At 46.3% G+C, this 14,846-nt stretch overlaps 1 protein-coding gene across 2 annotated transcripts in view; it reads left to right on the plus strand.

The window, feature by feature from the left end:
• The window catches only part of Ppef2 (protein phosphatase with EF-hand domain 2), a 34,058-nt gene that overhangs the window by 17,641 nt on the left and 1,571 nt on the right, over positions 1-14,846 (plus strand). For both annotated transcript variants that reach the window (NM_001107210.2, XM_087582935.1), the window contains 6 exon segments: positions 3,323-3,712; positions 6,072-6,257; positions 7,962-8,104; positions 10,677-10,783; positions 12,266-12,429; positions 14,042-14,129. In NM_001107210.2, coding sequence (NP_001100680.1) covers positions 3,323-3,712; positions 6,072-6,257; positions 7,962-8,104; positions 10,677-10,783; positions 12,266-12,429; positions 14,042-14,129 — 1,078 coding nt within the window.

The following is a 14,846-nucleotide window of genomic DNA, read 5'->3' on the forward strand; positions in this document are numbered from 1 at the left end:
ATCCCTGTGCTCAAACTCTACGCTCTCAGAGGAACAGGGTGAGGTTTTTGGCAGATGCTGGAGAGAGAGCTCCGTGTACTCACTGCCCCACTCTCTGCTTCTGGACACCTCAGCCTTTCACATTGGTTTTTTATTTGTTTGTTGTGTTTTGTTTTTTAATTCAGGGGTGGTCTAGAACTCACTGTGTCGTCAAGGCTGGCCTTGAACTTGTGATCCTCACCATTGTGCTGGGATTACAAGTGCGTACCACCATGCCCAGCTTCAGCCTTAAAGTCACAGGTTTCCTTGTGGTATTTGCACATGTACTTAGGGGTGGTTGGTGTTTAACGACCTTTATGGGGTGTGGGTGCCTGCGTAGCCACTAGATGGCAGACATTGGATCCCTGGGAACTGGAATTACAGGTGGTTGTGAGCTGCCGGTTGTGAGTGCTGGGAACAGAACTCTGGGCTTATATGAGAGCAGCAAGTGCTGTTAATTCGTAGCTGCTGCCTAGTCAGCCTCCACAATTTTTTTTCCCCAAAACAGGGTTTCTCTGCATAGCCTTGGCTGGAACTCACTCTGCAGTCCAGGCTAACCTCAAACTCAGAAATATACCTGCCTCTTCCTCCCCAGTGCTAGGTAAAGGGTATACCATTACCACCCAGCTCACACTTAATTTTTAAAGTAATATTTTTTCTTTATTTTTAAAATCTGTTTGATTGTTTTGCCTGCATGTGTGTATGTGCACCACGTGGTGCCTGCAGAGGTCGGATGAGGGCATCGGACTGGAACTCGTGTTTCAGATGATTATGAGCTGCCGTTTGGGTGCTGGGAATTGAACCCGGGTCCATTACAAGAGCAGCAAATGCTCTTAACCACGGATCCATCTCTCTAGCCCCTATACTTTATCCTAGTTGACCCCCTCACCCATCTTCATCTTTCTGCATCATCCTGCCCCCACCCCTACTTATAGTCGTGAGAGTGTAGGGTCCTAAAACCTAAAGCTAGTCTGTTTCCCTTGTTAAATCTGCATGTTGCCTGGCACCTGATTTTTTTTTTAAAGCTTGATGTTTCACAAACTTTGAGCTCAAACCTTCTGTTCAGCTGCATTTCCATCTGGAGGTAAAGACAGCACGCTATAGGAGAGCCAATTACCTCATCGGGAGACCTGTATGTAGTTGTGAAAGCAGAGAAGTGGGAGGGACTTTGGAGAGAGCACAAAGCACGGTTTCCTTTCGTGGATTAGGACGCGCTAACTTCTTAACATTTAGTTGGCAAAGCATTGTGGCACTGGCCCAGCAGTTTGTATAAACCTTAGGGAAGAGCGCAAAGAGGCGGAGCTCCAGTCAGACTAACTGCGGGAAGGGAAGAGTCTTGGTATCTCTGTGCCTCAGACTCATTGGCTGTCTGTAAATGATGATGCTCTCTCATAGAGCTGGTGAGAAAGTAGGCTGACAAGTTGTGCATCATAGCACCTCGTCAGAAAGGCTCAGTTCACCAGCAACCGAAGCCTCTTTAAGAATCAAAATTAGACAGAGACTGAAGGAACTCCCATTCAGAGCCTGCCCCACATGTGGCCCATACATATACAGCCACCCAATTAGACAAGATTGATGAAGCAAAGAAGTGCAGACCGACAGGAGCCGGATGTAGATCTCTCCTGAGAGACACAGCCAGAATACAGCAAATACAGAGGCGAATGCCAGCAGCAAACCACTGAACTGAGAATAGGACCCCCGTTGAAGGAATCAGAGAAAGAACTGGAAGAGCTTGAAGGGGCTCGAGACCCCATATGTACAACAATGCCAAGCAACCAGAGCTTCCAGGGTCTAAAGCCACTACCTAAAGACTATACATGGACTGACCCTGGACTCTGACCTCATAGGTAGCAATGAATATCCTAGTAAGAGCACCAGTGGAAGGGGAAGCCCTGGGTCCTGCTAAGACTGAACCCCCAGTGAACTAGACTGTTGGGGGGATGGTTGGGAGGGGAACACCCATAAGGAAGGGGAGGGGGGAGGGGGATGTTTGCCCGGAAACCAAAGAATTATTATTACGTATTAAATAAATTAAAAAAAAAGAATCAAAATTAGAGAATCAGAGCTAGAAGTGGGTGATGGAATCCTTAAAGCTAACTGAGAGGTGACAGGGGTGTCAGTGGCGCGAGTCTTTAGTAAGGAAGGACTGGCTAGGAACCAGGTGATCTCAGCTTCTCTCTCCCAACTGCTAGGAAATGATCTAGTAGTGCCTGTCCCACTTTGGTACAGCCTTATGTCCCTACGCAGTGTGGACTCTTTCCAAGACACAATCACCTCGCTGGCCCTCTCTAAGACCTTTCTTTGTTCTTGTCCTAAGCCAGTCCACCCCTGAGTGGCTCTTCTTTGTACCTCACGGTTCCTGGCTCTGTTTGCGGGACGGGGAGGGGGGCATTTTGTGCGCATGCCTGGTCTTGCAAAGATGGCCTCCTCAGCTTTCCTTGTAGCCCTCAGTCCCAAGCATGGCTGTTATCTTTGTGTTCATTGCCACGCAGTTCGGTGCTAGATTCCTGTCTTTCCCGAGAACAGAATGTTTGGTGTTTATTTTTCACCACGATGAGCCGGTGGGGTTCTAGCCGAAAAGGGCCCCCGCTTCCTCTCTCCTGTCCTTCTGCAACAAGTCACGGGTATCAAGCATTTCCCGTTACCTGTCTGCTTTTTCCTATTCTACACACCCGCCTAGCAATCCATGCGATCCAGGACTTCCAGCAGATGGCGCCAAAACCCGCATAGAATGGGGTTTTCTGTTTCGTTTTTTTCTGTCAGAACCATGGTCTCCCTGACCATGTTTCATGCCTAGGTCCCGACTTTGCATCGTTACTGTTCCACTTGTGGGTAATTTTAGGCAAAAGAGGGATCTTTAAAAAAGGCAGGATAATGCTGCGACTGTCCATCAGAAAACGTAGGTTGCATAACGATGCAGGACAGTGTATATACAGCGTGGATGCGCGACTCAGGAGTGACCCACTTAGCACACAATTTTTCCATTGGAGATACAAAATGTTATTATGCGTCTTGCAAAAATATGTTAAATGTAATTTAAACACGAAATACTACAAAAAAGATATAAGCCCACCAGGTGCTGGTTTGAATGGGGTGGCGATGTGGAATTGCTATGCAAAGTGCCATCAAGCTTCGCGCTTGTGTTAGCTCTAGAAAACTGCACAGAGCAGCATTGTCTGTGAACTCCAAGGTTTAGGACTGACGTGGATGCAGAGCTGTAGTCTAAAAAGACTAACCACTTCATTCTTGCAACTCTGTGCCACGCGCGTGTCTGTCTATTTGTTTGTTTGTTTGACACATTTAGATTGTTTCTACCATGCGATGCAAAACAAGAAAGGAAAGTGAGAATCTGGAGGAGCAGAAGAGAAAAGATAACCAGACAAGCTCTGCACAGAAACCGACTCCGTGGTTTCTTCCTCAGAGCCGCTCTCTTCCCTCTTCGCCTTTTCACCTGGGCTCTGGGTTTAAGGCCTACAAAGCCTGCAGGTCCTGCAGCATCCCCTGTGGCTCGGCTGTCAGCAAAGAGCTGTCCCGGCAGGGGCAGGTGCGGCGCTCCGTGGACCTGGAGCTGGAACTGTGCCGGCAGCAAGCCGGCTTCCTGGGGATCCGAGAGAAGAGGGAGTCTTTGCCCTTGGCCGACTGTGATGCTGATGCAGGAGGGATGCTGAAGCCCACTCCTGAGGAGTGGAAGCAGGTGAGTGTGGCCGGGTGCTGCTTCTGAGATTTTTGCCTGGCATAGGGGAGCAAACAGATCAAAAGTCCTGTATAATGCAAGTGGTTTCCTGAGGCCCCGCTTTCTATCAGGAATTAGCCCTAGAAAGACTTTAATTTTTGTCTAACAACTCATGCTAATGTCTTGTAATGACTGGGAGAGGCTGCTGGAGACCGCTGCCCAAGAATGCCTGTCCCAGGACATGGCGTCAGCTGAGGATGAGGTTAGACACCACACAGTGAATATTTTTTCCATGCAGCAAGCTGGCTGCTCCAGCACAAGACCAAGAGAACCAGTCAGGAGCTTCTGTCCTCTGTTCAGAAAAATATGGGCTTCCCCAGATCTCTAGAACGGTCATTTACCATACCCAGCTGCTGTTCAGTTAGGGTTTCTCCTGTTGCCGTGAAACACCAGGACCAAAATTAACGTGAGAGGAAAGGGAAAGGGTTTATTTTGCCTACACTTCCACATCATAGTCTGTCACAGAAGGAATTCAGGGCAGGAACTCAAGCTGGGCAGGAACCTGGAGGCAGGAGCTGATGGGGAGGCCATGGGTGGGTGGGGATGGGGCTGCTTACTGACCTGCTTTCAATGGAATAATCAGTCTGTTTCCTAGTGTTCCCCAGGACTACCTGTCCAGGGGAAGTGTCAATCCCTGTGGGATGTGTCCACCCTTAGGGATTGTTAATCAAGACGGATTTGCCTAGTAACCAGTCCTATTGATACATTTCCTCAACTGTGGTTCCCTCCTCTCAGAGAACTCTAGCTTGGGTCAGGTTGACATAAAAATACAGGTACATCTGGTAACCATTGGAGACGATGTTGGTGGTTTGGGGGCAGTTACAGAATACAAAAAGTTGATGGTGTTGTCCTTTGTCATCTATGAAAATGGCAGTTTCGTAAGGTTCATCCCACACAGAAAAGAATTCAGGCTGTTTTAAGAGCTAAAGTGGGGAGAAGAAGCCACTGGCTGGATAAGGGAGGGTAAGAAACACACGTCACATTCTTCCAGAGTTATTGATCTGGGCTTGAAGACCAACTTACACTTGAAGCTTACAATGAAGGTCTTTTCTTTTTGCAACATGTGACCCACTAATGTGCAGATACTTATAGACCAAAAGTACATTCAGAAGGTATTCTATATCATCAGCCCAAATCTGTAGTACCAGCACCTTCACTGTGTCAGTCCGTGATGCTCACCTGAGTTTGGACAAGAGGGTAGAGCCGGAACTTCTTCCTCTCAAGGTGGTCGTGTTCAGTGTTTTAAACAGCACAAAAAAGCAAACATTACATTACCAGGTCTTTGAAGAATTGGGAAAATAAAAGCAATTAAGACATAGTTCCTTTATTTCTGTCTGTATTTTCTTCTCTCTCTCTCTCTCAAGAAGTCTATGTAGGAATCAGGGATTGCATCACACAGAAGAAAAAATGGGAATAGCAATCTGAGGAGGGCAACTTGCATGCCCTGAGTAGGATAACGGTGGGCATAGGGGGGATCTGCCCCTCCCCTGCATTCAAGGCCTTGAGCACACTCTGTGGGTTGTGTCTAGCAGAGAGGGCATCCTGAGTCTTTTCATTGTGATTTAAACTTACAAAGCCATGGGGATGTGAAGCAGAAACACTGGCCATTTTCAGGATCTCTGTCTTCATTTTGGAACTGGGGCCCATACAGGGCAGGCTCTGACTGAGGGTATCAGCCCTGGGCACGACTGTTGCCTGAGCAACATGACCTCTGACCCATGTTGACCTTTCACTTAAAATTTACCAAGAGACTAGGTGTGTGCGTGCCAGCCAATAGGCGCATACACTCATTAGTGAAATAGAACACTTGTAAGCTGCACGCCTGTGATCCCCTTCCTTGGGAAGCAGAGGCAGGGGGATCAATTGTTCAGAGCCATTCTCAGCCTGGGCTACACAAGACCCTCCTCAAAACAAGAAATCTGCAGCACTTGGGAGGCTGAGGTAGGAGGGTCACTGTGAGTTCAAGGATAGCCTGGCTTGCTTGGAAAGACCCTGTCTCAAAACAAACAAAGAAACCACCCAAACAAAATTCTAAACAATAAAAGGATGTGTAAATCTTTTTAAATTCAGCCTTCAACATCCAAAATATAAACATGGGGGGCTGGAGAGGCGACATTTAAAAATAATAATAAAAATCAATAAAACAAAACTTCAAAATATAAACGTGGGTCAAATATTGATTACGCAGAATTTTTTTCACTTTGTCTTATCTGTCCTTTCTCGTCCTCCTTCTTCCGCTTCCTCCTCCCCACCCCCTTCCTCCACCCTCCTGTTTCTCCTGGGAATGACGGAGTGCACGTGTATCTCGTCTTCTTCCTAGGTTGTAGATATTCTGTGGAGCGATCCCATGGCTCAGGAGGGCTGCAAGGCCAACACTGTCCGAGGAGGAGGCTGTTACTTTGGGCCTGATGTGACAGAACAGTTGATGGAGAAATACAAGCTACAATTCCTGATCCGATCACATGAGTGCAAACCTGAAGGCTATGAATTCTGCCACAACCGCAAGGTGGGGTGAGCCTCTGCATCTGTTGGTATCTGTCACAGGAGCTGTCCAAAGAGCTCCTGGGAGGTGCCTGGCATTTGCCCGAGGCAGCTAGGTACTTCGTAAGTGCCTGTGCATGCATGCGTATGTGCGTGCAGGCATGTACAGTGCCCACAGAGTCCAGAAGTGAGTGTCAGGTTCCTCAGAACTGGAGCCACAGGTGGTTTTGAATCCTAAGTGGATGCTAGTAACAGAGTCCAGGTCCTCTGCAAGAAAAGTAAACACTTAACTGCTGAGCTGTCTCTCCGGCCCCCAGAGTAGGGTTTTCTATGCCTTTTGTACTTCAGAGATGCTCTGTGAGACTTTCTACTCTTGATACACTGGGAGATGCTGCAGAAATCTTCCTTAAGATTTACAGTGAACACAGGACAGAAAATGTTCTCAGCCTTGCAATAGGGAAACACAAACTCAATCAAATGTTTCTTCTATTAATCGGCTGCAAACCCATTGTTCTCCCACAGAAAGGGGATTCTGGGAACACAGAGTCCCACCCTTTGTCATGGAGTAAGTCAAACATTCCTACATTTGGAGATGCCCAGATATATGCAGATCCTGAGTATCTGCATGGACAGTGCAAACTCCAGTGCCTTGTAGGGATGCTTGAGGCAAACAATCACAAACCATGAGACTTAGAAAGGAAAGACTTGGGGTGGGGATTTAGCTCAGTGGTAGAGCGCTTACCTAGGAAGCGCAAGGCCCTGGGTTCGGTCCCCAGCTCCGAAAAAAAGAACCAAAAAAAAAAAAAAAAAAAAAAAAAAAGAAAGAAAGGAAAGACTTGGCTGGGGAAACGCTGGCTTCCTATATCCATCAATCAAAAGGGTCTTATCTGTCCCTTGTTCTCGGGATTTTAGGAAGCCCAAAATTTTAGGATTTTCAAATTTTGGTCATAAAAAGCTTCATGTAGTGACACCTTTAAAACCAACACACGGGATGCAGAGACAGGCAAGTCTCTGTGAGTTCAAAGCCACCCTGGTCTACATACTGAGTTCCAGGATAGCCAGGGCTACGCAGCAACCCTGTCTCAAAAAAATAAAACAAAGGGTCCTAACAGTCAAAAGGAAAAGATTGGAAAGTCTGAGAGGACAGCTCTGTGGGAAAGCACTTGCCACATAAAACATGGGACCTGAGTGCAGCTTCCCAGAACCCACATAAAAAGCTGGGTTGGAGGCAGCCATCTGTAATCTCAGGGCTTGGGAAGTAGAGATAGGTTGACCCCTGGTGTTCACTGGCCAGCTGATCTAGAAGAACTTGTAGAGACCTTCGTCAGGAAATATGGTGGACAACAACTGAAGATGAAACCCAGTGGGAGGGAGGGAGGGAGAAAGGGAGGGGAATGGGAGGAGAGAAGAGGGGGAGGCAGAAGAGAGGGAGGGGAAAGATAAGAGGGAGGGGATGGGGAAGAGAGGGGGGAGAAGGGGAGGGAAAGGGGAGAGGGGAGGGGGAAGGGAGGGACAGGGGCAAGGGAGGGAGGGGAATGAGAGGAGGGAAGGGAGGGGGAGGGGCAGAGGGGGAGGGGAGGGAGAAGAGAGGAAGGGAGGGGAAGAGGGGGAGGGAGGCCCATCGATGAGTGTGAAAAGCAGCCCGATGTGGGCTTGGCCCACAGGGTTGAGGATGGAGATTCGTCAGTGCGCATACATTCCATGCCGTGTCTCTTCTGCTTTGATTCAGGTGTTAACCATTTTTTCTGCCTCTAACTACTATGAAGTTGGCAGCAACAGGGGAGCCTACGTCAAACTGGGACCAGCCCTGACTCCACATATCGTGCAGTACCAAGCTAACAAGGCGACCCACAGGCTGACCATGAGGCAAAGGCAAGACTTTTTAATGAGTAGCTATCAGAAAACGAATGTCAGGGCCTAGAGACATTAGATGTCGTTGTATTTATTCAAGTTCTACAGGACCGTTCGGAACTGAGCTATATTGGTATTAAATTCTAGAATAGAAGTTATGTGAGAGCCTTTGGTATTGGTCCTTTTGTTGTTTATTTGGTTGCTCCATTTCTTTTGAGACAGGGTCTCACTGTGTAGCCTTAACTGGCCTGGAACTTGCTGTGTAGACCAAGCTGGCCTTGCAGAGATCCACCTGCCTCTGCCTCCTGGATGCTAAGATTAAAGGTATGAGATTAAACTCAACACTGGTCTCCATCTCTCTATCTCGATAGGATCTCCTGTCTCGCACAGTCCAGGCTGGCCTCAACCTCACATATAGAGCTAAGGGTAACCTTCACGCTCCTGTTCCTTCTGCCCCTGCCTCACAAGAGTTGAGAATATAGGCAGGCACTACCATACCTGTCTGATCCTGTTTGCAGTTATTATAATAAAATGTCTGGTGCAAGGCATTTTTAAAGAAAATGAGCTTACTTAGCACAGAGTTTTGGAGGCTAGACATGTAAGCAGCCCCGTGCATCTGTCCTTTCGTGAGGTCCTAACTACAGAGGGTATCTCATCAGGGATAAGAGGAAAGATCACGTCTTTAGAAGGGAAGCAGATGAAGGAGGAGCTTCAGGTGCCATCTGTTTTCATGGCTCACAGAATTCAGTCAAGAGCCCTATGAAACCGCCTTGATCGCTTCTGCAGTGGTGGCAGGGGGTGGAGGTTGGGGGTCATGACCTTGTTCTTGGCTCCAACCTCTAAAACTCCCAAGTTCTCAACACACAAACCAGACCACCCTGAGTTCTACCCCTGGAATCTGTGAGATCAGAGCGAATCAGCCCTTGGAAGTTCTTTTTTATCAACACACTCTTGCTAAGTCTCTCTCTCTCTCTCTCTCTCTCTCTCTCTCTCTCTCTCTCTCTCTCTCTCTCTCTGTGTGTGTGTGTGTGTGTGTGTGTGCATGCAGAGTTCCAGAGAAATTTATCCAATCCAAGATTGTCCAGGCATGACTACCTGAGGTCCCTTCATAACTATCAATGACTACTCTTTGCAAGGACATAATTGAAATGACTCCCCTAACTGATTCTTTTTAGGGTCCTGTACCTCTGTTGGCTCACACAATTTTTTTTTTGGTTCTTTTTTTCGGAGCTGGGGACCGAACCCAGGGCCTTGCGCTTCCTAGGTAAGCGCTCTACCACTGAGCTAAATCCCCAGCCCCCACAATTTTTAAAGGGCTTATGGAGCCTACATCTGGGTTTCTAGTTAAATAACTTAATGATAATGAACATTTTTCATCTTTAAAAAAACCCATATTTTGTTTTTTGCTTGCTAGGGTGTCTTATGTAATCCAGGCTAGCCTTGAACTTGGTATGTAGTCAAGACTAACCTTGGTTTTATGATCTTCTGCCTCTGTCTCCAGAGTGCTGGGATTATAGGCCTGCAATAAATATTTTTTATCAAACATGACAAAATGCTTTAAAAAAATACCTTTGTCAGTTGAAAAGACGGGTTAGCTGTTCATTATTTATAGAATGGCTGGCCTTTGATAAGGTATTACAAATTGAATACATTTGCTATTTTTTATCTCTTTTTTGTCTCTTGTCCCTTCAATTTATTGACTCTATTTTGGGCCAAGTGTTATGCCCAGAATCATGTGATTGACCCACTCAATAAAAATAAGAAAATTGGGCTGGGATTGTAGTTTCTAACTACAACACTTGCTTAGCACAGGCAAAGCTTGATCCCAGGACCCTCCTCCCCATCAAAAAATAACTTAAAGAAAACAAACGAGACTCCGCCATGACAAGGGCGTAGGAGACAGACCATGCAAGGAAGGTACAGGAGGGAGAGATGGCTGAAATGTAGGTGCAAAGGGAAAAGCAGCCCCAGGAGGGCTGTCCAGCAGGGTCCAGGGCAGCAAAGACAAAATATAGATTTATAAGTGTCAACTCAGGAATATTGGAGGGGAGTGTATTAGTCACATGGAGGTTTATTAGTGGTCCAGATACTGAGCTAGCTAAGGCCTATTAAAGTATAAAGGTTGAAAAAAACAAAACAAAAAAAAAAAACCGGATTTAGTCATTTCTGTGTTTTATATAAATCTCATTTTCTGCTTATCATAATCATAAAGTGTGAGGAAAACGTGATTTTGTATGATAACAAACGGTTCACAGTAGATGCCAGGCTTTCTGCTAAGTACTCACTATGAATTTATTTATTTAATCTCCACATTTACTCTGTGAGGTTGATGGCCTTTTAAACTGGTTTTTGATGGAACAATTGAGGCACAGGCCCAGCTTGCGTAGAGCAGAGCACGTGACTTCAGAGGTGAGCTTTCTCTAGACTTGAGCCACTGGCTGCCCTGGGACAGAGAGGGGAAATGAGGTAGAACACTTCTCTCCAAAGTTGAGCTCTTGTGCACTTGAGGTACTGAGAATGAGGAGGACCCTGCTAGAGCCCAGGACTTACCTTAGATTCAACTTTTCACAAACCCCTCTTCCTCCCCTTCCAGGATCAGCAGAGTGGAGGAGTCGGCCCTCAGAGCCCTGCGACAAAAATTATTTGCTCATTCCTCGGACCTGTTTGTTGAGTTTAGGAAGCGCGACCCGGATGAGAGCGGTGAGGACAAAGTAAACAGACCCAGAAGCCTCTGCGGGGCTTGAGCAGGAGCACGGGTTAGGCAGCTCATTCCATGACTTCGAGTCTTCAGCATGTCGTTGTTTTTGTAATTTTTTAAACGCTAAGAGCATGTACTTGGTTAGATGCAGACGGTGAGGGCAATGGAATCATGGGAAGGGTCAGACCCACAACCAGGCAGGACTAAGTGGAGAAACTCAGTGTCCGGCGCTGGCCCACTGTCACTGTTTGTTTCTGAGCTTATCAGCTCTATGTTCTACAGTCAACGCTAAACATGGTGTTTTTATTCAACTTAATGGAACTGCCATCCAAATTTTGATTAGCTGCAGCCATATATATTTACATATGTGTGTGTGTGTGTGTGTGTGTGTGTGTGTTATTAAGGATATCAGTGGATAATATATTCCAAGGAAAATAGAACATTGATTCTTTCTTCAGTGCTGGGAATTGAACCCAGAACCTTGTGCATGTTAGGCAGGTGCTCTGTACTAAGTTACACCAGCACCTATCTTTTTTTTTAAAAGATTTATTTATTTATTTTGTATATGAGTACACTGTAGCTGTCTTCAGACACACCAGAAGAGGGCATCGGATCCCATTACAGATGGTTGTGAGCCACCATGTGTTTGCTGGGATTTGAACTCAGGACCTCTGGAAGAGCAGTCGGTGCTCTTAACCACTGAGCCATCTCTCCAGCCCCAGCACCTATCTTTTAAAACAACCACACACACATATACACATGCCTATACATACACACACACACACACACACACACAAATGCATACATATATATATAAACTCATATATTCAGATATAAACATGCATGCATACATAAATATACATGGACACATACATGCATATACATATACACACTTATAGGTACATACAAACATAACATACATGTACACATATATACACATTCATACATACACACTTGTGCATGCACGTACTTATATACACTCATACATACATACACTCATATATACACATACCCACATATAACTATATATATACACACACTCATACATGTATATGCATACATACTCAAAATACACATATGCATATACAAACACACACTTATATATACATACATAAAACACACACACATACAATGTTTTATATTTACAAAATTCTTTATGTACCCAAATTTAATGAGTGAAAATTACATAAGTTTTAATTATAGGCAGACATAAAGTTTTATATCACATGTGACATACGTACATTTATGCTTTGTTGTCTATCTGAAGTTCCAATTTAATTGGCCATCTTGCATGTCATTTGACGAGCCTAGCTTCCAGCCAACTCTGCCATGACCAACAAAAGTAATGGTAACGGCCATTAGCCCTGTTACCCACCAATAGTTCAAGGATGCAAGCATTAAAATGTATGCCCTGTGTGCACAGCCTGATGAACAAGAAACCAGACTTCTAGGTGGCCAGTCACCAGGCCAGGTCTTTCCCGCAGGTGTAATCACCCTGAGTGACTGGGCAGTCGCCATAGAGGCTGTGCTGCACCTGGGGCTGCCATGGAGGATGCTGCGGCCACAACTGGTGAATAGTTCAGCAGATAACGTGTTGGAGTACAAGTCCTGGTTGGACAGCTTGGCCAAAGAGCAGCTGAGCCGAGAGGTAAGGGTGTGGTGATGGTTGAGAGCCCACAGCAGCCTCTGAATCCTAGTAAGTGGTGCCAACATTCTGAAACAGCTATTTAGAGCCCCAAAGCCAGGGTGGGAAAATGGAAACAATTCTTTGTTGCATTCCTATGCATCTGACTGGGTGTTGAGGGGTTTATGTAGTTGCCTCTGCTAATCCCCACGGACAACCTGGAGGTAGGTGTTGTCCCGCTTTTAGACCTGAGAATGCTTTAGCCTAGGGTTATAGAATTTTTCAGTGACTCAGGCTTGGGCTAAGGGTGTACTTTGTGAGAAAGCCCATGGATCAACCTCCAGCAGCAAACAGAACCAAACCAAACCCAGTTTGCTAGCTTTAAATCCCGCTTTGTTTCCCCAACAGCAGGATGTTGGGTCTGTTTTAAAACATGAGTGACAAATAGTTGCTGACGAGGCCAGTACTCTCGGAAAACAGCTTTACTGTAACATTGTTGCAACATCATTCCCACATTATGTAATTCAGCCACTTGAAAGGACTCGACTCAGTGAGGCTTAAGACCCGTTTATCCCTCGGTATCTAGTGTAAGGAGAACACACACAAGTCTGGGGACGCTCAGATTCCTTATGGAGAACAGCGTGGTTATGCACACCCCCTGGAGACTTCCCTCTCAGGGTTACTTATAATACCTAAGGCAATGCAAATACTACGGAATAACAGGGAAGTCTGTATATGTTCAATACTGGCACAATTTTACCCATGGCTAGACCACAGATGCTATACCTAAGGATATGAAGGAATAGCTATATTTGCAAACGTGTGCAACCATCCACCAAATTCTATTTTTGAATGGTATTTGTTTGTTTTTTGGTTGGTTTGGTTGGTTTTGTTGTTGTTTTGTTGTTGTTTTGTTTTTTTCCCCCCACAAATGACATTCCTACTTCACTCTAGTGAGGTGGAAAAATAATAAAATAGCTTCAGTCTTGTTCGATGTATAACTATCAGAGTTCATTATACATTGTTGCTTGCGACCCCGACTGAGATCCTTGGGGGCGGGGGCGGGGGGTAAGAAGGCACCTAGTCAATGACACAGACTCCGGGAGTCTGGCAAGGGGCAAAAGCAGAGTAGATGTTTTTACAGGAACTGGGCAAACCTTTTTTTTTTTTTTTTTTTTTTTTCCGGAGCTGGGGACCGAACCCAGGGCCTTGCTCTTCCTAGGTAAGCGCTCTACCACTGAGCTAAATCCCCAGCCCCTGGGCAAACCTTTATACACCCCTCCCAGCATCTCATTAGCTCTCAAGTAGCCCAACGTGGCGCTGCCGGCTTTTTCTCATTAGCTCGCTCCTTCGCCTGATCCGGCAGCTCTAGGCAGGCATATTTTAGGTTGGCTTGAGGAAGAGTCAGGGTTGCGGAGCACAGCATTGAGGCCGGGCCTGCTTGGCTGAGTTCTTCTTACAGTGTATTAATTATACATTAGGGGGGAAATGAAGGGGTTTTTTTTTTCTTTCGGGTGGGCGAGTTCGCTGACCCTAAGGGCCAAGGCCCCGGGAAGTCGCTGTGGGGAAAGGGGTTAAAGTGAGAAAGAGGCACACGGGAAAGGGAGGAGAAGCAGCTTTTTTTTTTTTTTTACAGAATATTCAGTCGAGTCTGCTGGAAAAGCTCTATCGAAACCGATCCAACTTGGAGACCATTTTTAGGATCATAGACAGCGACCATTCAGGTAAACTCACTCATTGCCCTGACACGTTCCACGCACAGGGATTATTTCTCCTCCGACCCTTTAGTTTTCTTCACAGTTCTCGCCTCTTGAGTTGCATGCAGCTGCTGAGTTGTCCCCAGCAGTGTCAGAAAAACTACTCTCTGTTTTGTTTTGAGACAGGGTTTCTCTGTGTAGCCCTAGCTGTCCTGGGACTCCCTCTGTAGACCAGGCTGGCCTGGAACTCACAGAGATCTGCCTGCCTCTGCCTCCGTGCGCTGGTATTTAAGGTGGGCACCATCACTGCCGAGCTTTCCTCTTTTAACATCAAATGGCTCGGTGGGATTAATAAATGTGTCTGGAGTCTTCCTGAGTTTTCTAGCCTGTCTGTAAACTCCCGGTCACAAGCAATCTTCTCACCTCACCCTCCTTAGTAATTGGGTTTAGTGCGTGTACCACCCACCATTCCTGGCTTCATCGGGTGATCTTGGACCTTTGTCTAAAAAAAAAAAGGGAAAATCAATTCAAGGCCCATGAGACAGCTCAGTGGGTAAAAGAAACAGATACCACACAGCCTGGCAATGCCAAGAGCCCACAGTGAAGGGGAGGGGAGGACTGACCCCTGGAAGTTGCCCTCTGACCTCCACATGCTTCCTGGGGCACACGTGGACATGAGCATGCATAAGGGTGTGCATATGTGTGAACAGAGACACGACTTATAACTAGAGTGATAAAAAAAAC

This window comes from Rattus norvegicus, chromosome 14 (genome assembly GCF_021556685.1).
Source record: "Rattus norvegicus strain SHRSP/BbbUtx chromosome 14, alternate assembly SHRSP_T2T, whole genome shotgun sequence".
NCBI classification, from domain to species: domain Eukaryota; kingdom Metazoa; phylum Chordata; class Mammalia; order Rodentia; family Muridae; genus Rattus; species Rattus norvegicus.